Source organism: Sorex fumeus, unplaced genomic scaffold, assembly GCF_029834395.1.
Source record: "Sorex fumeus unplaced genomic scaffold, SorFum_2.1 ptg000006l, whole genome shotgun sequence".
NCBI lineage: Eukaryota > Metazoa > Chordata > Mammalia > Eulipotyphla > Soricidae > Sorex > Sorex fumeus.
The window spans coordinates 40,668,722-40,694,880 of record NW_026606063.1 but is presented as its reverse complement, the minus strand read 5'-3'; the positions used below and the strand labels follow the sequence as shown (position 1 = coordinate 40,694,880).

The 26,159-nt window shown below is 45.0% G+C and overlaps 1 protein-coding gene across 1 annotated transcript in view; it reads right to left on the bottom strand.

Moving 5' to 3' along the window:
* The window catches only part of TGFA (transforming growth factor alpha), a 120,302-nt gene that overhangs the window by 17,174 nt on the left and 76,969 nt on the right, over positions 1-26,159 (bottom strand). The window contains exon 3 of the mRNA XM_056126563.1: positions 925-1,045. Within this exon, the coding sequence (XP_055982538.1) occupies positions 925-1,045 (121 nt within the window). The remainder of the gene's footprint in view (positions 1-924; positions 1,046-26,159) is intronic.

Below are 26,159 nucleotides of genomic sequence, written 5' to 3'. Positions count from 1 at the left end.
GCTGGCCAGGGCCATTGCTGGACGTTCCCGAAGGATGTGATTCCTGGGGTGCTATCACTGGAGAGTCTGAGTCAGGAGGTTGGTTTATGTGTGTGTGTGTGTGGGGGGGAATCATGTCTGGCATGGAAACCATCCTGCCCTGACTCTCATCATTACTTCTGAGCTACTCCTTGTTCAGATGACATCACCTCTGCCAGCCCTTACTAGCCATTTCCATAACCAAGCCAGATGAGAGACCCTGGCTGCTCAGCGAGATGTAGCCTGCAGCTTGTCCTGTAGAAATTCTGAGGGAGCTGAAATTGGATCCAGGAAGATTCACACTTTGCTGACTCCAGGACTCACCCAAGGTATGTGGTAAAGATGCAGACTCATCGGGTTCTACCTTGGAAAGATTCTCCTTCAGGGGCTCTGGCGGGAGGCCTTGGAATCTGTATTTTTGTCCTTTTTTTTTTTTTTTTGCTTTTTGGGTCACACCTGGCAATGCACAGGAGTTACTCCTGGCTCTGCACTCAGGAGTTACTCCTGGAAGTGCTCAGGGGACCATATGGGATGCTGGGAATCGAACCCGGGTTGGCCGCGTGCAAGGCAAACGCCCTACCCGCTGTGCTATCTCTCCAGCCCATTGTCCTTTTTTTCTTTTTATTAATTTTTTTTTTTAAACAGGAGCCACTCCCAGTGATGCTTAGGCTGTTGTTGTGGGCCCGTTGGGCCTGAAAGTTCAGTGATGATGCAGTGCTACTTGGGACTATTGTATACACTCTCAGGGCTCCTGAGCGCTAGGTCTGTGAGGAGTCCCCAGCCTGCTGCCGTGACCCTCTAACCTGTCACCCTGGGTCTCAGGGCCTCTGACAGTGCTCTGTGAAGGACTTGTGAAGCTGCCTCCACCAGCCCCCTACCCCCCAACACCCATCCCAGGACACTTACACACATGCTGGCTTGTCTTCCTGCACCAAAAACCTGCAGGTTCCATGGAAGCAGAACTGGCTGTGGGAATCCGGGCAGTCGTTAAAATGGGACAACACGGCCGCAGCCACCGGGGGCTCAGCTGTGGAGAGAAAGGACACGGGGCTCAGGGACACAGCACTTCAGGGTCTCATCCTCTGCCCCCCCCCACCCCGCCCTCCTCAAGGTAAGGTTCTGGTGGCCGGGAGCTCTGCTCCCAACAGAAGCACCCCTTCTGTGCACTCATTCACTCTCCCACTCTCTTGCTTTCTTGGAAGGGGCCCACACATGGCAATGCTGGAGGTGGGGAGCACCAGGGCTGTACTCACTGGCCCTCCAGGGGGGCGTATGCAGCACCTGGGAGGGGATCTAGCACCTCAGAAATGTAGGGCTTTGCTCTACCATTTGAGTTCTCCCCACCTCTGCCTCTCTGTTGGAATATTGTTATAAACACCTCTGCATCTGGAATTTTCCAGCAGGACTTTATCTTTGTTTGTTTTTGTTTTGGGGCCACACCTGGCAATACTCAGGGGTTACTCCTGGTTCTACACTTAGGAATCACTCCTGGCAGGGCTCAGGGAACCATGCTGGGCATCACACCCGGTTTGGCTGTCATGTAAGTACTCTAATCACTGTACTATCTCTTTGGCCCCATGGACTTTATAGTAGAAAATAGAGCGATCTATCCAAAAGATTCAGTATGATTTAAAGATACCAGAGCAATTTTACTAGTTTAAGCTTATTATTACCCAAGAGTGAGTCAACTTGTCTTAACCAAGTGAGGGGGACAAGCACCCCTTCCTGCCCAATAGAGCCCCGACAGCTGAAAACCAGAACACAATTGCTGCCATGCTCACGACCGCTCTCCAGAGGTTCATATGAGTCTCACCCATGAGTGAATCTGCCATATAATCGTATTCTAAATTTTAGAATTTCTGGAGCACATAGCCGCATTGGTACACACTCTAATACTCTATATTACTGATGTACCAAGAGTAGCATACAACATTGGATGGGGTTTAAAGTAGAAGGCAATCAATCTCATGGGGGAAAATTTTTATATATATTATATATAATATATATTATATATATTATATACATATATATAGAGAGAGAGCACTGTAGCACTGTCTTCCCATTGTTCATCGATATGCTTGAGTGGGCACCAGTAATGTCTCCATTGTGGGACTTGTTGTTACTGTTTTTGGCATATCAAATATGTCATGGGGAGTTTGCCAGGCTTTGCCGTGCAGGCGGGATACTCTTGGTAGCTTGCTGGGCTCTCCAAGAGGGCAGAGGAATCGAACCTGGGTCAGCCATGTGCAAGGCAAATGCCCTACCTGCTGTGCTCCAGCTCCAGGGCTGGAGCGATAGCACAGCGGGTAGGGCATCTGCCTTGCACGCAGCCAACATGGCCGACCCGAGTTCGATTCCTCCGTCCCTCTCGGAGAGCCCGGCAAGCTACCGAGAGTATTCAATATGCCAGACACAGTAACAACAAAGTCTCCAATGGAGACGTTACTGGGCCCGCTCGAGCAAATTGACGATCAACGGGACGGCCTTTACTTTACTTTACTTACTTGCTGTGCACCAGCATATATATATATATATATATATATATATATATATATACACACACACACACACACACACACAAGGCTCAACCTTTAACAAACATGTCAGTAATCTCTTATACTGGAAACATTAAGGACTTAATGTTTCCAGGATGAAATACAGCTATCTTCACACACTTTCCCTGTGGAAACTTGATTGGAGAATTTTTAGAGGATTATTATCAACAAGCAATACAAAATTGTTTTGTTTCTGCTTTGGGAGGCACAGTTTGGGATTTGGGTTGAAAACATATGAAATATGGTGGTGGGAAGGTGCAATGGTAGTGGGATTCGTGTTCAAATGTTAAATGTAATGAATTATTGTGAGCAACTTTATAAAAATAAAATAAAATAAAAAAAAGAGTGAGTCAACTTTACTTTTAAAAGCAAAATGTCAGGGGCTGGAGCAATAGCATAGCTGGTAGGGTGTTTGCCTTGCAAGCAGCCAACACAGGTTCGAGTCCCAGAGTCCCATATGGTCCCCTGAGCACTGCCAGGAGTAATTCCTGAGTGCAGAGCTAGGAGTAACCCCTGTGCATTTCCAGGTGTGACCCAAAAAGCAAAAAATAAATAAAATAAAAGCAAAATGTCAGCAATTTTTATTTATTTTTAAAAATATTGCCTTCCTGAAATCTAATTTTATAAAAAGGAAACCAGAAGTAAGGTACGACAGTACCAAGTCAGCATTCAATTGGTTAATAACAACACAAGACATATATTACTGTAAGTGAAGTGGTACATTTCCAGTATGGTCTATTGAGAATGATTCTCCTTCAATACCAGAATAATAAGAACGGGAAGTCTCAGAAGGACAAACATGGCAACAGCAGCCATCTCCCTGGGTGGGGATGAGCAGTGCTCACACCTGCAGTGGGCCCAAGGCAGCCCCCAGGAGTCCAGACAGCTGGGAAAGCCAGAGGGGGGTGAGGGTAAGGGAACAGAGCAGGGAAAGCTCCTCCTACCCAGGGCCCATCACTGCCAGAGCCTGAGACAGCACCTCATCTCTGGCTTTCCCTATCTTGGCTTCCACACAGCAATGAAGAAGCCAGCCTGGGAGCATGGTCAGGAGCCCGGGAGCACCGCCCAGAACCAGGGAGCACCAGCCTGGAACCACACCACAACAGACGTGCTGACACTGTTAGACTCTTTAGACACGTTAGGCAGCTATTTTGGTTTTGTTGTTTGTTTGCTTTCAGACCACACCTGGCAGTGCTTAGGGCTTACTCCTGGCTCATGCTTAGGGATGACTTCTGGCAACGACTGGGGGTCATATACAGTACAGGGGATTGAATCTGGCCTGGCCACATGCAGGTCAGCCACTGTACTATCTCTTTGGGTCCCTGTCTTTTATTTTGGTCCTTGCCCGGCAGTGCTCAGGGCTTACTCCTGGTCCTGCGCTCAGGGGACCCTTTATAGTTCTGGGGATGATATCAAGATTGGCTGCATGCAAGGCAAGTGTCTTACTCCCTGCACTCTCTCTCCAGCCCCCTAGGTAGCTATTTCAAAAGCCCAAGAGATGGGTCCACTGCTTCTCCCAACAGACCATCTGAGTCTGTGTTGGGTATTTGGGGAGTGGGCATCTCCTCTGTGTTTGGAGCTCTTGCTCTTTGGGAACAGACAGACCACTTCCTGTTTCGGGGGGCTTAGACCATCACTGAGGAAACATCAAACTCACACTGTTAACTCTACTCACGAACAGCTTCTAGAAGTATCATCACTTTGGAAAGTGCATTTCCCAGTGGAAAAGGCAGAGGCTGAGTCCACAGCAGCCTCCAGCTGCGAGGGAGCACTGAGTGGAGGCAGAGAGCTGGCAAACAGGGCGTGCCCTACCTCTGCCCCCTGGATGCTTGCATTGTCCTCGCTGCTTCTACCCCCATAAGATGAGGGAGGTGGGGGGGGGCGCTGAAGCTGCACAAGGCAACCTCATCAGGCACTGTTCTCAACGAAAGGGTGCGTGCCTCTCAGCTACAAGCACTTTGTCATCACAGCAATTGCAAGCAGCTAGTGAAGCCGTCATGCAATCACTCTCGTCTCCAGCCTGCCCTGAGCGGGGCCCCAGGTGTCTCCCTTTGGCTCCCAGCAATCATGATGTGCTCACGTGAGGACGCCCAGAGTCAGGCGGAGATGCTGATCCACTGGTTCTGCTCCGGGCTGCCTGGCGGCACAAAAACTCCAGTGGCCAGTAAGTGGGCTGGGGCTGGGCCATCACTGAATGTGGACGAAGGGAGGTTTACCGGACAGAGCCCGGGATGGATTCGCTGGGGCTGTTCCAACCTGTTCCTCGGTGCTCACCCACTTCACCAGTGGAGGAGCAAATCTGGAGAGATGAAGGGGCTGGAGAGGAGTGAGTGCATCTAATTCGATTTAGATGTTGAAAAGACTTTTTGATAAGCTCCACAAAGGCCCTTTAGACAAGCACCTCCGAGCAGCTGGGAGTGTGTGTGGTGGGAGGCGGTGTCCCCTGCCGGGCCCAGAGCTGTGCCTTAAGGTGTGGTCTGTGGAACTGCAGCTTCCCTCCCTGGTTGCTTGTTGGGAAGCCAGGTTCCCGCCCCCTCCTCTGAATTGGGGTCTGTGTGTGTGTGTGTGTGTGTGTGTGTGTGTGTGTGTGTGTATGTGTGTGTGTGTTGGTGGGGGAGGCGCAAAGATAGCGTGACAGATACTCCAGGTGCAGTTTTTCCCAGGCAGGTTTCTTGAGATGGAAATGAGAGAGAGGAGAGCATCCAAGTTTGCCCCTAGGTGTGTGCTCAGGGTCCAGCTGGCCTGCACAGGAAACAATTAGACAGAGACAAAGGGTGTCTCAGAAAGAGGAACCTACAGGGGGTGTAAGATGGATTCTCTCTGCAGCTGATGGGCAATTTCAGGGCACTGGACCTTGAAGCCTGTGAAACTTCTCTGTGCGTGTGTGGAAGGGAGGGGCAGGGGGTGTCGGTGGAGAGACACACGCGAGGATTCTGCTCTGCCCGCTGGAAAGGCCGCTTTCACGCAGACTGGGGGCCACAAGCCATGCGGTGGCCATCTAACCTGGGGGCTGTGGATATTCTGTGGCTCTTAAATGACTTACAGGACTTTATAAAAACAACTGCCAGGAAAGAAAGGGATGCAGGGGAGAGACAAGTGAGGAGAGGGAGGAAGGGAGAGACACAGAAGGAAAACAGGGAAGGGGAGAGAGATGGAGAGGTGACAGGGGAAGGGTGGACCGGAGCAGGGCAGTGAGGTTCACACAGGCACACATGTCACTGGACCTTGCTGTGAGCCACCTGGTGGGCAGAGGCTCCGGCGACTCTCCACACCCCCATCCACCGCACACTGCGCAGTCACAGCTGTGCCAGAGCCCAAGGGCATTGAGCGCCTTCTCTCCTGGGGGTGACTCTGAGGGACCAACGCACTGGAGGGACAGGAGCCTCCAGGATGGGGATCCACGCGGAAGCCTCAGTCAAATGCTGGCCAGGTGACGTCTGGTGGCAGGACACAGCCCGGGGTCCTCCGCGGTCCCATTTGACCCCACCAACCATGGAGGGAAGCAGAGGGGGGGGCAGTAGAGTTCTGGCGGATCACCGCCATGAGAGAACTGGCTTTGAAACTTTCGCTAAGTGGAAAAGGGACCGCTCAGTGTGGAACCCTCTGGGGAATGCCAACTAGGAAATAAAACAACAGAGGGCTGCAGGGATAGTTGAAAGGGCTGGAGAGCAGGCTTTGAATATGGGAGGCCCAGGTTCGAGCTCCATATGGTCCCCACAAGCTCTGAGCTCCAGGGGGTGGGCCCCTCCTCAAACACAAAACTGAGAACAACCAACATAGAGACAACCCACCCGGCTTTTCAGCAGGCCCTGGGATCCATAAGGGCCCAATGCACGCACACAAGCTCACGGGAGCTATTCTGTCCCATGCCAGTCCCCCACCGAATCACAGACATTTCCAAAGTTCAGTTCTCTGCGAGGGTGCAGCCTGAGCCCTGAACCAGAGACGCGTCATGGGCCGTGGCTTAAGTCTCCAGCAGTGTGGCTGGAGATGGAACTTGGGGATGGAAAATCCACTTGAGAAATGGAAAGGGAGGACAAGCCCAGACAACAGTCCCATGGGCGGAAGTCAGTATGAGGTGGGTTCTGGCCACACACCCCAAGGGGGTTCAGGTGGGCCTTGTGGGCTCTGTACAGAGGGAAGCCCCTGCACGGAGTGGGGTACTTGCTCCTCTGTGCGGGGGTTCTGAAAGGCACTTGACTCAGGTCTCACCCGAACCAGCAGAGGAAACTCCACAGCACACGCGGGCAGCCTGCACAAGAAGGCGGGTCTTTGTGTGTCGGGGCAGGAGCTTGGGCAGCGGTGGGGATGGGGCTTCTCCTGCTGAGGGGGCACTGGCGCCAGGTGCTTTCCTTATACACCTCACTCCCAGGGGCCAGGCAGGTGGTCAGAAGAGGTGGAAGCAGCACCTGGTTCCTAACCTAACCCCAGCTCTGGGGTAAAACAGCCTCTACTGATTTAACGAAAATAAGCTTCCCCCAGGAAACCCCCCAGTTCTGGCAGTTTCCCAGAGAATGTGTCTCTCTCAGCCCCTCTTTCAATATACCCATTTTCTCTGCTGGTTCTCTACCTCCCTCAACTCTTCCTCCCTATTATTTCTTTCGTCTCCTCTCCATCCCCCCAAACCCAGGAAATTATCAAGTGAAGGAGAAAAATAGTCCAAACACTTAAAATAGAGGGAAACAGTCACTTAGGAAAAGAATGGCAGAGAAGGAAGAGGGAGGGGGAACACTCCCCCGGGTCTGTGGAGGCCCAGGAAGGGGGAGGGATGTGGGGGGGTCCCCAGGGTTCAGCACTAGATCCTCCCAACAGTGTCTGATTAGCACCCGGGGCTGATTGGAAAATCAAATGTTCCGGTTTTCAGCACAGATCTTAGCTCAAGCCCATCTGCAGCTGGAGTTTCAAAGGCGCTCAGTTCCTGTTGCTCTGAAAATTTATGAGAAGGCTCTCCAACGTGTTAACCAAAGGCTCATCTTGCAGACACCACCATCCTCCGGGGAGGCTGGGGAAGCACTGTCCAGAGACCACAGACCCGCTAATGGGGCCTGGAAGCCAGCCCGCTCGGGGGAAGAGGGTCTGGAAGAGTGATCGAGAGTCAGGAGCCATGGATTCCATTCCCAGGAGGGGTCGCTCCAGTTCAGAAGGGCCAGGGAGGCAGCCATCTGGACAGCTCCTTCCGGCAGCCCAGTTCTTCAGGGAGCTGTGTCCATACCCCAACTGCAAAACTCCTATAGCCCCCCTCCCCCCCGGCCCCCTTTAAAAGCTGCCGTAATTGGATTTGCTGCTGGGCTGGGCCCGGGCCTGGTGTCTTACTCCTCTCCAGATGTCAGAAGTTGCAAACACGTGCAGAGGTGACATCACTCACAGCTGCTTCATTACTTCCTCACATATCATGGCCAACTTTTGGACCATTGAGTAACAACACTGAGCTCTTCTAGGAAGGGGGGTGGGGTGGTGTACTTTGAGCCAAGGTTTTTGACCTGGGATTAAATATCTCCTTTCAGACACACCATGACAAAGCCAACTAATGCTTCTGGAATGTCTAGGAGAAAAGGCAGTAGGTGAACTGGAAGATGGGAAGACAGAGCAAGGTCCTAGGGATCATCCTTTCCAAATGCATCTGTGCTCAGGAGTGACCCCTGGTGGTGCTCAGGGACCATATCAAGGGACCTGGGGATCAACCAGGGTCATGGCTAAAGCTATGGCATGCAAAGCCATTTATTTAATTAATTCATTTTTTTTAGAGCATTACAAAGCCATTCCTGATTGAATTTCAGTCCTAGAGTAGCAAGGCCATTTCTGCTATACTCTCTTCTCCAGCTCTACTCCTTTAGCATGTGAACTGCATCCTCTGAGATTCTCCACTGCCCAGGTCTCCTTCTAGCCCAGAACTATGTGAAAGTTACACACAGTTCTGGGCAAGTTTGAAACTACTTTGGGGCCCGTTTTATGGACAAAGAACTCCGAACTCATTCGGGACAACACATGAAGGCGCATGATGAGCCCCATGTGAAGGCTGGTTCAGATCAGTTTCAGGGTACACATGTATGCAAGGGGGGCTGGTTATTGGGCCTGTTCCCCTAGGCATTGGTATGGTGCTGGGTGGAGGAGGTAGTGGTGGAGGAGAATTCTTAGCAGATTTGTAGATAACCCTGATGAGGATGGTAATGCTTGTGTGGTGTGGACCTACACGACTGAGTCCCCCCACATCAAGGGAATATGCTGGTTATAGTGTTTCTGGAGGCTGTATGAGTGGGAAGATCATGGGGGTGGTCATGAGGGTGAAGTTAGTGTGAAACAGATAAGGGAAGTGAAGTTCTCCCAGTTACACTCATGAGAATAGCAGTATTTAAAAGAGAAGACACAGTTATTTAATCAAACAGAAGGAAGTCAGTTCTTAAGTAGCTCCTCATTCCTCCTCCATTCCACTTGTTGAGAGGGCATGTAGAGAAGGCGGGACTATTTCTGTCACTCTCACCCCCCACCCCAAGATGCTCAATTTCCTGAGAGTATCTCCCATCCTTCAAATGTACATATTCCTCTTGAACATGATCTCTGAACACTGATGAACTCCAGTAATATTTCCCAGCATGGGCTAATTTTGTCCCTGTCAGACCTTCATCTTTCCCAATCTTAACCCATGTTTAGATCCAAGGTAACCCACTGACCCCACCACTAAGCACTCGCTCAGTACGCCCTCTCCACCTCCTCCGAAGGGCAGAGAGACCTATTATCTCATGAACCTCAAATACACCTTCTGGCTACACATTACTAGTCTCTATTTTTCAGATGACGAAAACTTGCCAGTGGACAAGACAGGACTAGAACAGGAATTTCACCTCAGTTCTCTCTGATTTAGGGGAATAAAGAGCTGTAGAAATTAGGATACTATTCAAGTCTAGGAAGACCAAACATGGGGATGGCACACAGTTACACCTGCTCTTCCGGGAGCAGTGAGAGAGAGAGAGAGAAGCTTCCAGAAGCTTCTAGCCAGCAGAAGAGGGCACTTGTAGAAGAAATAAGAGGAAGAATTATTTCATTGTAGGGATGAGTGGGAACTCCACATATGGGACTTATTATTCCCACAGGGGAGCAGTGGCTGAAAGACATAAATAGATGCACTGACACCCTCTCTCCATCCACAGATGATGGGGAGCTGAAGAGTAGCACCAGGGAAGGTGGGGGGCTGCTTCCCAGGAGGGCACGAAGTGTCCCACAAAACCACCCCACTTCCTGGTCAGTCTGTGGCACTCATGTCCATGAGCTCGGAGGCTCAGCACAGCGCTGAAATACCCTCTTGAAATTCTTTGGTAGTTTTCACCAAGCTGCTGCGGGAAACCTAAGAGCACAACATCTGTGCTGATTTAGCTCCCTCTGATCATTTCAGACCCAAGGGGCATCAGAAGTTAAAGAACCAAGTTAAAAGAAAGATGTTAGTAAAGAAGCAAACAACGAATTTTCTACTTTCCTACAAAGATTCTGATTATGAAAGACTCAGCATGTGTGTGTATGTGTGCATGTATGTATGTGTGTGTACATATTCATGTGTGTATGTGTGTGTGTGAGAGAGGGGGGTAGAGGGACGAGGGTTGGTGGGTGAGGGAGAGAAAGAATAAGAGTCAGAGGAAAGAGATTGAGGGTTAAAAAATCCTGTTGGTCCTTCCACAGTCAAGAAAATTAGTTTTTTTGTCTGTGTTTTTGCTTTGGGGTCATACCTGGCTGTCCTCAGGGTTTATCTTTGTGCTCAGGGATCACTCTTGGTGGGTCCAGGGGACTATATGAGGTGCTGGGGAATGAACCTGGGTTGGACAGATGCAAGGTAAGCACCTTACCTCTGTACTATCACTCTGGACTCAAGACAAGTCTTTTATTTGGAGAGAAAACAAATCAGGAGTCACTATGAAATTCTCAGGATTCTTCTAGAACAAAAAGGACTTCAATTGCCAAGGCAAAATGATTTTAACTACCAAATCATATTTGGGAATCTAACATAACATCTCTGAACTTATATGCAGTAAGGGCTAAAACCACTTTGTAGAGCCCATATAACCTGCACATACCATACTTCTCAACTTGTTCTTTCACATGTACCCACTGTGCCCATGAACAAATGGTGTGAGACAGGATGGGCCTGTGTGACCAGGGAGCATCTGAGTTCCAGGGTGGCTTAAACTTGACTGTAAACAGAGTGGAATACTCTAGGTATAGAAGTTAACCCCCATTCCTTCCTCCTGACCCCATTTCTCCAGCCCCCCAGGTTACTCTTTCTAGTGTTACTCTGGTTTTTGTAATTTTAAGCAAAAAAACCAATTAAGAAAATTGCAGGTCATGTTTTTTCTTTGAAGACTGAGAGGCAAATCTCCCCTCTCTCTTTTACTATTTAATAATATGATTTCAAAGAGAGATCACTTCTTTCCTAACTTCAAGGCAGAAAGTCCCTTATTCTAATTACATCCTCTTGGGTGTTAAGCAGTATTCTGAAAATATTTCAAGTTTCCATTTATGAAGTAAACAAGGATATCTATGTTTGGCTCTTGTCAGCCAGCTCTGAATGGGAACAGAAATGGCTCTGGAAACCAGGGTGCTGCTGGGTGGGGAATTTTCATTCAGCTTTGTTGGAGGTACAGCCCCGTTACAGCCCAAGGCTACCTGGCTTTGCAGTTTCTGAGAGTCTCTATTCTCTTCTCTATTAATATCAAAATTGTTAGGTGAAGTGGTTGGCAGGAAACCCTCAATCTACCCTTAGGGAAAAATGCTTCCGCTTGCAGTCTTTGAACTATAATTCCTTCAAACTCTCCACACTGAGTACATGTAAGCACAACCAGGATGATTACTTTTCTAGAACATTCTATGCCCACAGAACTTTCAACCAATGCCATTTTCATTTATAGTTCTGTGGATGAAATCTGGGTGGATCATTAAGTGAGGAAACTGAGGTAAGGAGAGGAAAATTGAAGACAAAGTTAAATAGTCTGAAAAACGTAGATGTAAACCTGTAGCTAGACTTTGTCCATGGTAAGAAGATGTTTCCTTTTCCATCTGAGTTTTATATCAATGATTTTTGCTGCCTTAGATAAATGCTTTTTAATTAAAATAATATTCCAGAGGAAACACAGTGAGATGCTGAGACTCATGGGGTTATATATATTTTTCTTTTTTATCATTCCACATAAAAATGAAAATTTTGTAATTAGGTGTGATCCTGTGACCAGACTGCAGTCAATGATGTGTTGAAGGAATGAGTACCACTCTCAGGTTTGGATCATAAAAATCTCTCCAGTGAGAGATCTTTTCTTTGCTCCCTAACTATTGGCTGACTGGAGAGAATACCTCCCAAGACATGGAGAAGGGAAGAGTCACAGATATAAAGAAAGCTACAGACCAATATCCCCAATGAATATGGAATGCAAATATCCTCAACAAAATCCCAGTGAACCAAATTCAACAACACATTAAAAGTATAGTACAGGGTTGTAGCTGTTAGAAAAGATGAAGTCATGAAATTTACATACAAGTGGTACTTCATGGAAAGTATCATGCAAAGTGAAATGAGTCAGAAAGAGAGGGACAGACATAGAAAGACTGCATTCATCTGGGGAACATAGAGTAACAAAATAGGAGACTAACACCCAAGAATAGCCGAGATAAGTACCAGGAGGTTTACTCCATGGCTTGGAGGCCAGCCGCATACACTAGGGGAAAAGGCAGCTCAGATAGAGAAGGGAGCACCAAATAAATAGTGTTGGGAGGATCTGCCCAGGATGGGAGATTCATGCTGAAAGTAGACTATAGACTGAACATGATTGCCACTCAATTCCCCTTTTGCAAACCACAGCAAACCAAGGAGAGAGAGAACAAAAGGGAATGCCCTATCACAGAGGCAGGATGGGATTGGGGAGATGGGGGTGGGAGGGATACTGGAATTAACGGTTGTGGAGAATGGGCACTGGTGGAAGGATGGGTACTCGATCATTGTATAACTGAAACTCAAGCACAAAAATGGTGTAAGTCAACAACTGTACCTCATGGTGCTTCACTAATAAAAATTTTTAAAAAAGATAGAACAGGGTTGGAGTGATAGTATGGTGGGTAGGGCAATTTGCCTTGCACTTGGCCAACTGGGTTCAATCCTGGTGTCCATATGGTCCCCCTGAGCACTGCCAGCAGGGTGCTTTTTTAAACTTTTATTGACTCACTGTGAGATAGACCTTTACAAAGCTGTTCAATATTGCATTTCAGTCATACACTATTTCAACACTCATCCCTCTACCATTGTACATTTCCCAGTGTCCCCAGTTTCCTTCCCATCACCCCCAACCCCCTGCCTGCCTCTATAATGAGCACTTTTCTTCTCTCTCTCTCTCTCTCTGTCTCTCTTTCTTTCTCTCTTCCCCCTTTCTATCCCCCACTCCTCAATTTCCCCCTCCTTTTGGGCATTGTGGTTTGCAATATTGATACTGAAAGATTATCAAGAAAATCTCTTTACCTACTTTTAACCCTCAAATCTTGCAGTGTGATATTTCCCAGCTATTGCTGTTATACTGGTCTCTTCTCTACCCTCAGTCTACCCCTACCCTCAGCCCCCCACACACTTGTGGTTAGTTTCAACCACTGACCAGTCCTCCTAATAGGGGTGATTTCTGAGTGCAGAGCCAGAACTAACACCTGAGCATCACTGGTTGTGACCCTAAAAGCTAAAAATAAAATAAAAGGATAGTACATCATGACCAAATGGGAACTATTCAAGGATGTTTAGCAGATGCAAATCAACCATGATTAAAATTACAGTAAAATCAAAGATTTAAAATAGATTAATAAGTAAGTAAAGGCCCTCCCGTTGATCGTCGATTTGCTCGAGCAGGCCCAGTAACATCTCCATTGGAGACTTTGTTGTTACTGTGTCTGGCATATCGAATACTCTCGGTAGCTTGCCGGGCTCTCTGAGAGGGGTGGAGGAATCGAACTTGGGTCGGCCATGTTGGCTGCATGCAAGGCAGACGCCCTACCCGCTGTGCTATCGCTCCAGCTCGTAACAACAAAAATAGATTAATAAAAATTAAAAAAATAGATTAATGTGAGTAAGTCACATCAATAAAATGGAAGAGAAAAATCAAATGATCTATCAATAGATCTGAAGAAAGCTTTTGACAATATATGTTACAATAAAAAGTCTTGACAAAATGCAAACAGAAGAAACACGCAGCATAGTATACATAGGCCAAATAGAAGAAACCCATAATATCAAGTTCAGTGAGGAAAAGCCAAGTTTTTCTTCTAAGAACAGGTACAAGACAAGAATATCCATTTTCAACATATTATTGAAATCCTAGTCATAGCAATTAGACAAGAAAAAGAAATATAAAGGATTCAAATTGTAAAGTATTCCCATTATTGCTATTTGCTGACAGTATGTAATATATACATAAAACCCTTAAAGATTTTACAAAAAACTATTAAAAACCATAAATAAGAACAGTAAAGTGATAGGATACAAAGCCAATGTATATTTCCATATTCCTATATTTAAACAATGAGGAGAATAAAATCAAGAAAAAAGCCCTATTGATCCCTATTGATAGTTGCATCAACAAGAATTAAGTATCTAGTGTTGAATCAAGGTACTGAAAGACTGATGCATCAAAAACTATGACTTAGTTTAAAAACTAGTAAAAGACAAGTAAATGGAAATTATTATGGGTTGGAAGAATATTAAAATGGTCATCCTAGGGGCTGGAGAGATAGCACAGCGGCTAGGGCATTTGCCTTGCACACAGTCAACATGGCCGACACAGGTTCGATTCCCAGCATCCCATATGGTCCTCCGAGCACCACCACGGGTGATTCCTGAGTGAATGAGCCAGAAGTAACCCCTGAGCATCGCCAGGTGTGACCCAAAAAGCAAAAAAAAAAATGGTCATCCTAGCCAAAGCATCATACAGATTCAATGCAATCCTGACATCACTACAGTTACAATTAAATATATAATCATGCAATTTGCTATTACATGGATAGATCTGGAGAGTATGGTGTTAAGTTAGTCATAAGAAGAGTGAGAGATACAGAATAATCTCTCTTATATGGAAATACTATATTCATAAAAGATTGTCAGTAACAGTATTGTAAATCATGGTGCCTAAGATTAAAAAAATATTAAATCAAAAGATCCCAACAGCATTCTTCAAGGAACTGAAACAAACATTACTAAAATTTGTATGAAACCACAACATTCCCTGAATATCCAATGAAATGTATTTGGCTAAGGAAAATGAAGATAGGAGGCATCACATTCCCTAACTTTATACTATAAAGCTATAGTAATCAAAACTATGTGAAATTGGTATAAGAGCAGATACTCAGACCATTGGAATGAACTGAGAGCCAGGAAAAAATTCCTCATGTATTTGGACAGTTAATTAATGCAAAGTTATTTGAATCAAGAGCACAGATGGAAAAAAATAATGTTTGCCTTGCATGCAGCCAGCCCGGCCGAGCTGGGTTCGATTCCTCCGCCCCTCTCAGAGAGCCCGGCAAGCTACCGAGAGTATTTCGCCCGCACAGCAAAGCCTGGCAAGCTACCCATGACATATTCAATATGCCAAACACAGTAACAACAAGTCTCAAAATGGAGATGTTACTGGGCCCACTCAAGCAAATTGATGAACAACGGGAGGACAGTGACAGATCTTCATCAAATGGTGTTGGGAAACTGTATAGACACATGCAAAATAATGGATCAGCATCACTATCTCATACCATGCATAAACAAAAAATAACTGAAAGACTTAGATATTGGGGGTGGGGCTGGAGGTGTAAGATAATGGTGGAGATAATAATGTATGAGGTTCTGGGTTTGATTCCCGGCACTGCTGGGGTGGAGGGAAGGACTTAGACATTAGATCCAAATTCATGACATTCACTGAAGAACGAACAGGCAATGACCCCATGCTACTGTGTTGGTGATGTCTTTGGTGATTTAACTCCTTTGCCAGGACAACAAAGAAAAAAGAAATGCGATTGCACCAAACTACAAAGCTGCAGTGTGATGGAGCTATTATTAAAATAAAAAGATCCTATTTCTTCTATGAGAAAAAATATAAGTATTCCATATATTAGACAAAGGGCTAATATCCAAGATAAAAACAGAGAACTTAACAACAGCCCAAGAAAAAAATGGGAAGAAGAGATAAAACTGACACTTCTCCAAAGAAGGCACACAATTGGGTATCAGGAACATGAAAAAGTTCTCATTATCACTAATTATTATGGAAATAAAAATCAAAATGACAGTGAGACATCATCTCATTCCTGTGAAAATGACCTAAATCAAAAAGGCCGAACAAACCAGTGCTGGTGGGGATGTGAAGTAAAAGGAACCCTCATTCACTGTTGGTGGGAATGTAAACTGGTCCAGCCTCCTATGGAAAACAGCATATAGATTTCTCAAAAAAAATTAAAGAACAAAATAATCATATGATCCAACAATTTCACTCCTAAGTATCTGTGCAATGAACACAAAAACACCAATTCAAAAAAGACACACGTATGTTCACTTCAGCATCATTTATGATAGCCAAGATCTGGAAACAACCCAAATGCCCCATAACAGACAAATGGATGCAGATGTGGTATATACACACACAATGGAATTCTAACCAACAACTAGATCATGATCACGATCATCCTGTTGTTCATCAATTGCCTCGAGCAGGCACCAGTAACGTCTGCTTCATCCTAGCCCTGAGATTCTAAAAAGTGCCACATTCAAGGTTCTTTCAGGGTTAGGAGAATGAGACCCATCATTGTTACTGGTATTTGGCATATTGGGTACTCCACGGGGAGTTTGCCAGACTCTGCTGTGTGGGCAGGTTACATTTGGTAGCCTGCCAAGTTGTCCAAAGCAAGAATGAGATTCGCGGCCATGCACTTCCAGGAGCTAGGTTTTATAGTCTTCCAGGAGCTTCCGGGACCTGGGTTTTATAGTCTCTGGAAGTGGATGGAAGTTCATGCTTAAGTGAAATAAGTAAGAAAGAGAAAGACAGATGCTAGGTTATATCACTCAGGTGTTGTCTATAAAGCAAGGCAACGAGGTTAAGTGAAAACAAATCCTTAGACTCTGACCACAGGATTGAGGTTACCAAAGGGCCAGTGGATAGGATGGACTGAGGAAATGAGGAGGAGGTTCAGTTGAGAGATATCAGCTTCTTGGCATTGGGAGTGCTGTGGGTGATATTGTACCCTAAAAACAAATATTTACTCTCTTGTAAACTAATGTTACCTAAAAAAGGAATAAAAACAAAAATAAGGTAATTCATGTTATTGTGGGCTGGAGCGATAGCACAGTGGGTAGGGCATTTGCCTTGCATGCAGCCAACATGGCCGACCCAAGTTTGTTTCCTCCGCCCCTCTCGGAGAGCCCGGCAAGCTACCGAGAGTATCTCGCCCACACGGCAGAGCCTGGCAAACTACCCGTGATGTATTCGATATGCCAAACACAGTAACAATTGTCACAATGGAGACGTTACTGGGCCTGCTCGAGCAAATCGACAAACAACGGGAGGACAGTGACAGTGACAGTGACATGTTATTGTAGAAATTTTAGAAAATGTTAATCCCCAAAAAATTACTTTCTTTATAAGAAATGTCTTATAAGGGGCTGGAGCGATAGCACAGCAGGTAGGGTGTTTACCTTGCATGCGGCCAACCCGGGTTCAATTCCCAGCATCCCATATGGTCTCTGAGCACTGCCAGGAGTAATTCCTGAGTGCAGAGCCAGGAATAACCCCTGTGCACCTTCAGGTGTGACCCAAAAAGCAAAAAAAAAAAAAAAAAAAAAAAAAAAAGAAAGAAAGAAAAATGTCTTATAAGAAACGTCTTTGTCAGTCCCCTCTTCCCTGCCCCCAGTGTCCGGAATAGAACCCAATGCCTCATTCATGCAAGGCTTGTCCTCTGCCTGAGTCACTCTCCAGTCCCAGAAACAATCACCATTTTCAAGAACACTATAAATGCATGCCATTTCTACTCAGTTTCCTCTTTATAAACAACAACAGCAAGAAATCTTTGCATAAGGGACTATGTTCCTTAAATCCCCATTTCCTTTTAGTGATTTAGAACAATGGTTTCAACTATTTTACACCTGCAAACGGTTAAACACGGGAGAAAGATATGTGGACTGCTAAGGCAGAAACAAAACCATTATTTCTATAATTGTATTGTTTACATCAGTTTTAAAATTGGCAAGCTCCCTGTGACGTATTCGATATGCCAGACACAGTAACAACAAAGTCTCCAATGGAGACGTTACTGGGCCCGCTCGAGCAAATCGATGAGTTTTAAAATACAAAATGAAAATGTTATCTGATGTACCATGTGTTAAGTGGCAATAACTTTCAGTGATTAGTAGGACATGTCTGTGGACCAGTACGGGTCAAGGAACTGGCAGCTAAAAACTACTGATTTAAAACAGGCATGGCAACTACACATCTGATAAGGGGTTAATTTCAAGGATATACAAAATACTGGTTCAACTCCACAAAAAGAAAACATTCAACCCCATCAAAAAATGGGGAGATGAAATGAATAGAAACTTTGACAAAGAAGAAATCTGAATGGCTAAAAGACACATGAGAAAATGTTCCATATCATTAATCATCAGGGAGATGCAGATCAAAACCACAATGAGGTATCACCTCACACCACAGAGACTGGCCCATATCCACAAGAACAAAAGCAACCGGTGCTGGTGCGGATGTGGTGAGAAAGGGACACTCCTTCACTGTTGGTGGGAATGCCGACTGGTTCAGCCCTTCTGGAAAACAGTATGGATGATTCTCAAAAAACTAGAAATTGAGCTCCCATTTGACCCAGCAGTACCACTCCTGGGAATATATCCCAGAGAGGCAAAAAAGTATAGCCGAAGTGACATCTGCAATTGTCTGTTTATTGCAGCACTCTTTACAATAGCCAGAATCTGGAAAAAACCTGAGTGCCCGAGAACAGATGACTGGTTGAAGAAACTCTGGCACATTTACACAATGGAGTACTATGTAGCTGTTAGAAAAGACGAAGTCATGAAGTTTACATACAAGTGGTACTACATGGAAAGTATCATGTTAAGCGAAATGACTCAGAAAGAAAGGGATAGACATAGAAAGATTGCATTCATCTGGGGAACATAAAGTAACAAAATAGGAAACTAACACCCAAGTATGGCAGAGATTAGTACCAGGAATTTTACTCAATGACCCGGAGGACAACCACACATGTTAGGGGAAGGGGGAGCTCAGAAAGAGAAGGGAACACCAAATAAAGGGTGTTGGGAAGATCCGCCCATGATGGGAGAGCATGCTGAGGGTAGACTGTCGACCAAGCATGATTGCCACTCAATGCCTCTTTTGCCAACCATGGCACTCAAAAGGAGAGAGAGGGAAATGCCCTGCCACAGAGGCAGGGTGGGATAGGGGCTGGGGGGGGGGGAGGGGATGCTGGGATCCATGGTGGTGGGAAATGCGCACTGGTGGAGGGATGGGTGTTTGATCATTGTATAATCGAAACCCAAGCACAAAAATGTGTAAGTCTACAACTGTACTTCATGGTGCCTCACTATTAAAAAATAAATAAATATAAAACACACACACACACAAATAAAACAGGCATGGAAGAGCATGAAACAAAGAATGATATTTTATTTTTATTTATTTATTTATTGGCTTTTTGGGTCACACCGGCGATGCACAGGGGTTACTCCTGGCTCATGCACTCAGGAATTACCCCTGGCGGTGCTTGGGGACCATATGGGATGCTGGGAATTGAACCTGGTTCGGTCACATGCAAAGCAAATGCCCTACCCGCTGTGCTATCACTCCAGCCCCCAAGAATGATATTTTAAAGTAGTGTTTGAGAAGCAGTGATTGGCTTAGTTTGAGTGTAGATTCTTTCATAGAATCATATAATAATAGTTTGAATTTAATTATTCAAATTTCAGATTCCAATTTAAGATATTTTTAATGTTGAATCACAATAAAAATTTCATTGTAAGAAAAACAAACAAACAAAAAAACAGGCATACCCTCTTTGTCATGTTTAGGATAATCTTTACATTTAAAAAATGTAAGTTATTTTTGCTGATTGCTAATGATAAGAATGAATTGGATAAGAAATTTGGCATTCTTGGGCTGGAGAGATAGCAGAGTGATAGAAGGTATATGCCCAGTGCGCATCTGACCCTGGTTGTACCTTTGGTACCACATGGTCTCCTGAACAGGAGTGACTCGTGAAAACAGAGTCAGAAGTAGCCCCTGAACACCACTGGGTGTTACATTTTAGATAACATAAAATCCTCCTCCCCGAAACACAAAAATCCACCACCTGCCCCCAAAGAAAGTTAGCATGTTTTCACTTCCTTTTCCCTCTTATCCCCATTTTCAGTTGTTACCTGCCTTTCCTTTTGCCCCATGGCTAGCCCTCACGTGCATACCCCAGGCTTCTAAGATTGGGATATTGGGGTGATTCTGTTCCCAGCAACCCCTTCACCTCCTAGAGGGGTGGTAGATGCACTGCACCAGGATGGGTCCCATCTATCCATTCACAAGAAGATATTCCTCAGACCACCCAGCACTGATACAAATGTTGAAATAATTTCATATTTTTGTGTTCACTTGTTTCAATGAGCACCCAAGGGCAGATGCCAAAAGGAGGCGCTACGAAGACTGTCCAAATCCCCCTTCGTTTCCTTGTATTCTCTATGTTAGGATTATACAGGGTGACCACCCTAACTGTGCCTCATCACCCTGATCCCTTCAACTATTTGAAAAGATTCTCCAGGAGATGATGAGAAAATGAATGTCATTTAGTTCACCATGTGGGAATGCCCAGCAGTGACAGCAGCTGTGTTGCCTGCTTAGAGAAGAGACTTGATCTCCCCTGATGGGAATCTGTGCCCTTCATGGCCAGAAGCCCCCAGAGCTGAACCCTCCGCCCTCTCTCCAGAGTATGTTGGATTACCAGTGAGAAAAACACAGTCCGAATGTTCCTGCCCCCGTCATGAACTCAGGTTGCCTCATACACAGTTGGCAATTCCTGATGCCAACCCCACGGGCAAAGTGCAAACGAACCACGTCAGAACTTTGTTCTTAAAAGGAAAAATGTTAGGGAATTCCTGAGACACCAAGACAGTTGTACTTCTTAATAGTTTCTCCAAGCCATACTGGTTCAGGAACAAAGACTTTACACTTCAGTGAAACATTTATTTTCCATCAAAACGAAAAGAAAAGAATGAAGCCCTACAGGGTCCTGTTCTCAAAACTCCTCCCTAAACCAGAAATAAAAATCACAGAGTTAGAGGTTCTCAAGTTTTATTTTCTAGCTAACCCCACCATGAAAGGGCCTCCTGATTGCCCACATTCTACCTGGGTCACTATGACATGGAGGTTCTTCCTTAAGCCAAGTGGATGGGTGACTCTTAGGAACCCCTGCTTGTTGGTTTGAATTCTTTCCTTAGAAGCCACACAGAATAAGACTTGTTTTTTATACTACAGCCCTTCTATGTATAGCCATCATTTGCATCTTTGTGTGTGTATTCATAACAGCCAGCTTCCACTATGGCTGGTGGGAACCCCACATCTTGCTTCTATGGAGCCATGGATCCCCTCCCTCATTGTCTCAGGGTTGGTTTGTGTAAAGATAAATAATAAATAATATGTGACTTCAGGGGTGAGGTTTTAAAAGTCTCACTGTCTCTCTGTATCTCAGAGGTCCAAGAACTCTACCCACAAGTCCTGTGAGTGAACTCTTCCTGGCCCCTGTCAAGTCTTCAGATAACAGTGCCACCCTGAAGCCATCTTGGCAGGAACCCTTTCCCCCCGACCACCCTCCCCCAAAGAAGTCCCAAATCAGAATCTCTGAACCAAACTGCTTCTGAGTTCCTAACTTCTTGTACTTTGTGAAAGAATAAATGTTCAGTGATTTAAGCAGCTTACTTTTTGGGCCACACTGGCAGTGCTCAGAGCTTACTCTTGTTTTGGTGCTCAGAAATCACTCATGGCAGTGCTTGGGGGGACCATAGAGGGTGTTGGACACTGAACTCTGGTCAGCTGTCTGCAAGGCAAACACCCTACCTCTGTACTATCTCTCCGTTCCCCTTAAGCTGCTAAATTTTGGATGAATTTGCTATATAGCAATAATTAATAATATCCATTCCAAGTTGCTATAAATGTTTATTCTTAAAACCCCATGACAGATCTGATGTCTTTTTAGTGACCTTAAAATAGCCCACTAGAGGCAGGAGTACAGTGCTAAGGCATTCGCCTTGCATGAAACCAACCTGAGTTCCATCCCATATGGTCCTTTGAGCCCTACCAGGAGTGATCCCTAAATACAGAGCCAGGAGTAAACCCTGAGCACTGCTGGGTGTGGCCCCCAAACAAACCCCCACCCCCCAACATCCCATTGTAAGGTAACAACAACGTCAACAACACAAATAGCAAAAGTCTTTACCAAAATCTTTAGGTATTGGTCTTTATGCTGAAAGTTATATACACACCATCTAAATTAATTCCTATAAAATTCCTGTGACAGTTCTATTATTCTGCTTTTTTATACACGAGGAATACAGGTTGAGAGAGGTCTATCATTTTGCATAAAAGTACAAAATTAGGACAAGGTGGAAAGGAAATAAATAGGCAGAGTAACCCCTACAGGAACATGGGACAATGGAAAGCTGTCTCCCATGACCTGAATTTCTATACGAATAGAACTTAATTCTCCATCATTTTTGCTAGCAGCTCTGGAATGCTGTTGTCTTATATAAGCTTGTGGCCAATAAGGCCTCTTCTCTCACTTAATGAGAGTCACACTTGGCCTCATATCCTAATTAAATAATTATTCTTAACCTAAATACTGTTAAATGTGTCACTGTTTAAATTGGCTTTGATCCATCATGAAAGCTCCCCCCTCCCCAAGTCTTTATCATCCAATATTTCAGTTATCATTCTGGATTTTGCATTACCTCTAAATTTGTTAAACTCACCTTACATGTCTTCCCCCTTCCCCCAATTTATTTATTTGCTTATAAAACTCAACAGAAAAGGAAGAAAATTCCCACCAACACAATCCCCTCAAAGGTCCCCTCTCAGGTCAGCATGAATCCACCAGTGAACAGTGTCTGTGGGTGCACAGGGGAGAAACTGACTGATTTCAAAAGCTCACCCATGAACCCCAGGCATGTGTGCCTGGGGGTCCATTTACTTAAGTTCCCTCATCGTTCCACCTCAATAACCTGCTATCCTTTTACACACCTTTCTCTATTCTGTCCTACTAAATTCTGTCATGCACCTTACTGAAATAAAACTATATCATCTTTGTAGCATCCTATGATGAGTCCTCTGATACACAAATACTGACAATTAAGTAGAGTTGACCATGACTCATTTTTGGTGGATTAATTCAGGACCAGAGTATTCATTCCTTATTTGTGACAATGATTTTGTCTGGAGTTTTCCTGGGACTATCATCAGCTGTTATCATCGATATTCCAAAGCCTCTTCTTACAGAATTACTCAAAATGAGAAGCATATTTGTCTTTTCCACTCTCTAAACAACTTTTATATTTGCTATTTCTTAACAATTACCAGCTGGGGACTGGGAATGTGACTCAAGTGGAGAGCACAGGCCTTATATATGCAAGGCCAGAACTTCAGCACTACATAGTCCGGCCCCCATCCCAGCAATGCTGCATGTAATTGGATCGTGTCTGAGCACCGCATCCACCGACTGAGTCACACAGGGAGTGCTCCTCTCTGTAAAAACACTGTCAACAAGAACAGAGCGATTTTTCCTGGGTGGTGATAATAGTGGTAGTATTTGGAAGCCACACCTGGTGGTGCTTAGGAGCTATTGCTGGTTCTGTGCTTAGGACATATGAACACAGGAAGGTGGTGCCCAGGGACCATATGACAAGCTAAGGGTCAAACCAGGGCTGGTCAGTATGCAAGGCAAATGCCTTAACCCCTGTATGACTTCTCAGGTACAGATGGAACAATTTTTGCTACAGTTTTCCTCAATATATTACAGTGCAGTTGATTTGTATCCTCAAAGATAAATTCATTCAAGGAATGAGGTGTTCTTTCACCAAGCTTGCTTGCTTGCTTGCTTGCTTTTTTTCTTTTTGGGTCACACCTGGTGATGCACAGGGGTTACTCCTGGCTCTGCACTCAGGAATTACTCGGTGCTCAGGGGACCATATGGGATGCTGAGAATCAAACCCGGGTCGGCCGCGTGCAAGGCAAACGCCCTACCCGCTGTGCTATTGCTCCAGCCCCTTACCAAGCTTTCTATCTCTCAGTTATTAAGTCTGTATTAGCTTCCCTAGTCTGAAGAGTCTTCTCCACAGAAAAGATGAGAACAAAGTTAGTAGTTTTCCTCCCCTGCTTCTGTACTAACTGTATTCCATCTGTCCCCAAGGGATGAATTTATTCCTTTCCCTTTCACATGCCTGTTTCCAAATATAGCTTTAGAAATATCCTTCTCCCACCCCCCCCCCTTTTATGTGGCAGCCATTAATGATGGGGACAATCCCCATTCTTCTCTCTTTGGCTTTCCTGACATTCTTTAGGAACACTCGTGCCCAGGAGGTACCAACATGTTGGTTCACCTAACGAAGTGCTATTCAGTCCTGTTTTGGGTTACATCTCAAGGATATGTCTTTGGTTTGATCTCTGCACAGGTAACTAAATCTCTGGGTCCCCAGAAAGCCTTTCTGAAGATGCACCTGGACACTAAACACTTTCTCCTTGTCTTTCTCCTGTACACTCTGACTGGAAGCTCAGAATCAGCATGGGCTTGTCCACCTCCCCAGGCTGTGCTCCTTTCTAGACTCCTCCTTAGGGGCTCAGCTCTGGATTTCCTCTGAATGTTTGTCGACCCTGTTTTCTAAAGTTGAATTAGTTTGGCATGTCCTTCTTTCATGGTTGCAAACTTTAGTTTGGCGTGTGTGGGGTCAACCTGTAATCTTTTCTAGGCAAGATTACATTTGAAGAAGATATCCCTGTTGTGTTCTTTACCTTCAGAACAACATCTAGGAGCTGGAGCAATAGCACAGCGGGTATGGCATTTACATTGCACATGGCTGACTACAGGGTTCAATTCCTAGCATCCCATATGGTCCCCTGAGCACCACCAGGGTAATTTCTGAGTGCAGAGCCAGAAATAACCCCTGTGCATCACTGGGTGTGACCCAAAAAATCCCCCCCCCGCCAAAAAAATCTAACTTTATATGTTAACTGGCTAACAGGCATGCCAAGAATTTTCCAGTTGTTAATCTGTGGCACACCAAGATTTCCAGAAGATGTATTGGTCTACAGTTTGCTGTCAAATCACATTATGTCCTCACAATTATTTCATAATCAAGATTCAGGCAGCACGAACTACTTGGAAAAACCTCTCTCCACAAAATGAATGAGTGATGATATGGATATTTGATATTTTTTGATATTTCTTCCTTTTTAATCTTGATTTATATCTTTGTGCTCAATAACACGACTGCCTCGTGATCATTTTTCCACTTCTTTAAGAGCATCCAGATTTTTGTGGGATAGGGGACGATCTCTTCCTTCATTGGTTTTACACTAGTTTATGACCACAGTGAAATGCCTAACTTCCTTTACACTCCCTTTTGCAGAGTTTGAATCTTGACAAGATGAACAGTGAATGCAGAGGAGTGCATGCCTCACAACTGTGGCTGCCAGAGCACAATTCCTACCTGTACCTGTGTCCTGTTACTCCCACTGCCTGGCTCCCACAGTTACTTGAACTCATGTTCAAGTATGAATCTCATGCTTTCCTACTGATTCTGTGGAATTTCATCAGCTTTACAAACAAGTTTGCCTTTATTCAAGTTAACTGAACTTGATTGATGCAATCAGAGAAGTCTAGCTGATAGACTCACAACAAAGCATGTTCCCTCAAGAACTCATCCTAATGGCATTTCTTTCCAACACATTTCCAATGACTGCAGCATCAATTGATTGAACCCATCCACTTACTTCAATTTTCCAAAATTGCTTCCCTAAGCAAGCTCTTGAGGCAGTTTACTGGATTAAAGTTTCATCTATTCAACCAAAGTAAGCTCTAAGGCAGAGAGTTAGCTGAGGTCTTAAGAACTGTTTATAGAAATGATGCATTCTGCCTCATTTATGTTCTTTCTTGCCCCAGGTTTTCCCATCCTAAATGACTGTTTTAACTTCCTGGCTTCTTTTATTTATTTTGACCATTTTAATTGAGGTAACGGAATTCAGAATATTGTTAATCATACTTAAAGTTAATCACACTCTTTATGCATACATCATTCCAATACCACACCCACCAAAAGAGAGCTCACTTCACTCTACCAGTGTCCCAGGGACCCCTCCAGACCACCTACCCCCATGTAAGCTTGGTTCTGTAAACAAAATCTTCCATTTCAATGACTTTGACCATTTGTTGTTTCCTTACTATGTTTCTTTATAGCACATATATAAGAGATATTTTTGTTTTAATTTATTATGAAGGTGATAAAACCAACACACAGAGGTGAATAGAACCAACCTGAAATTC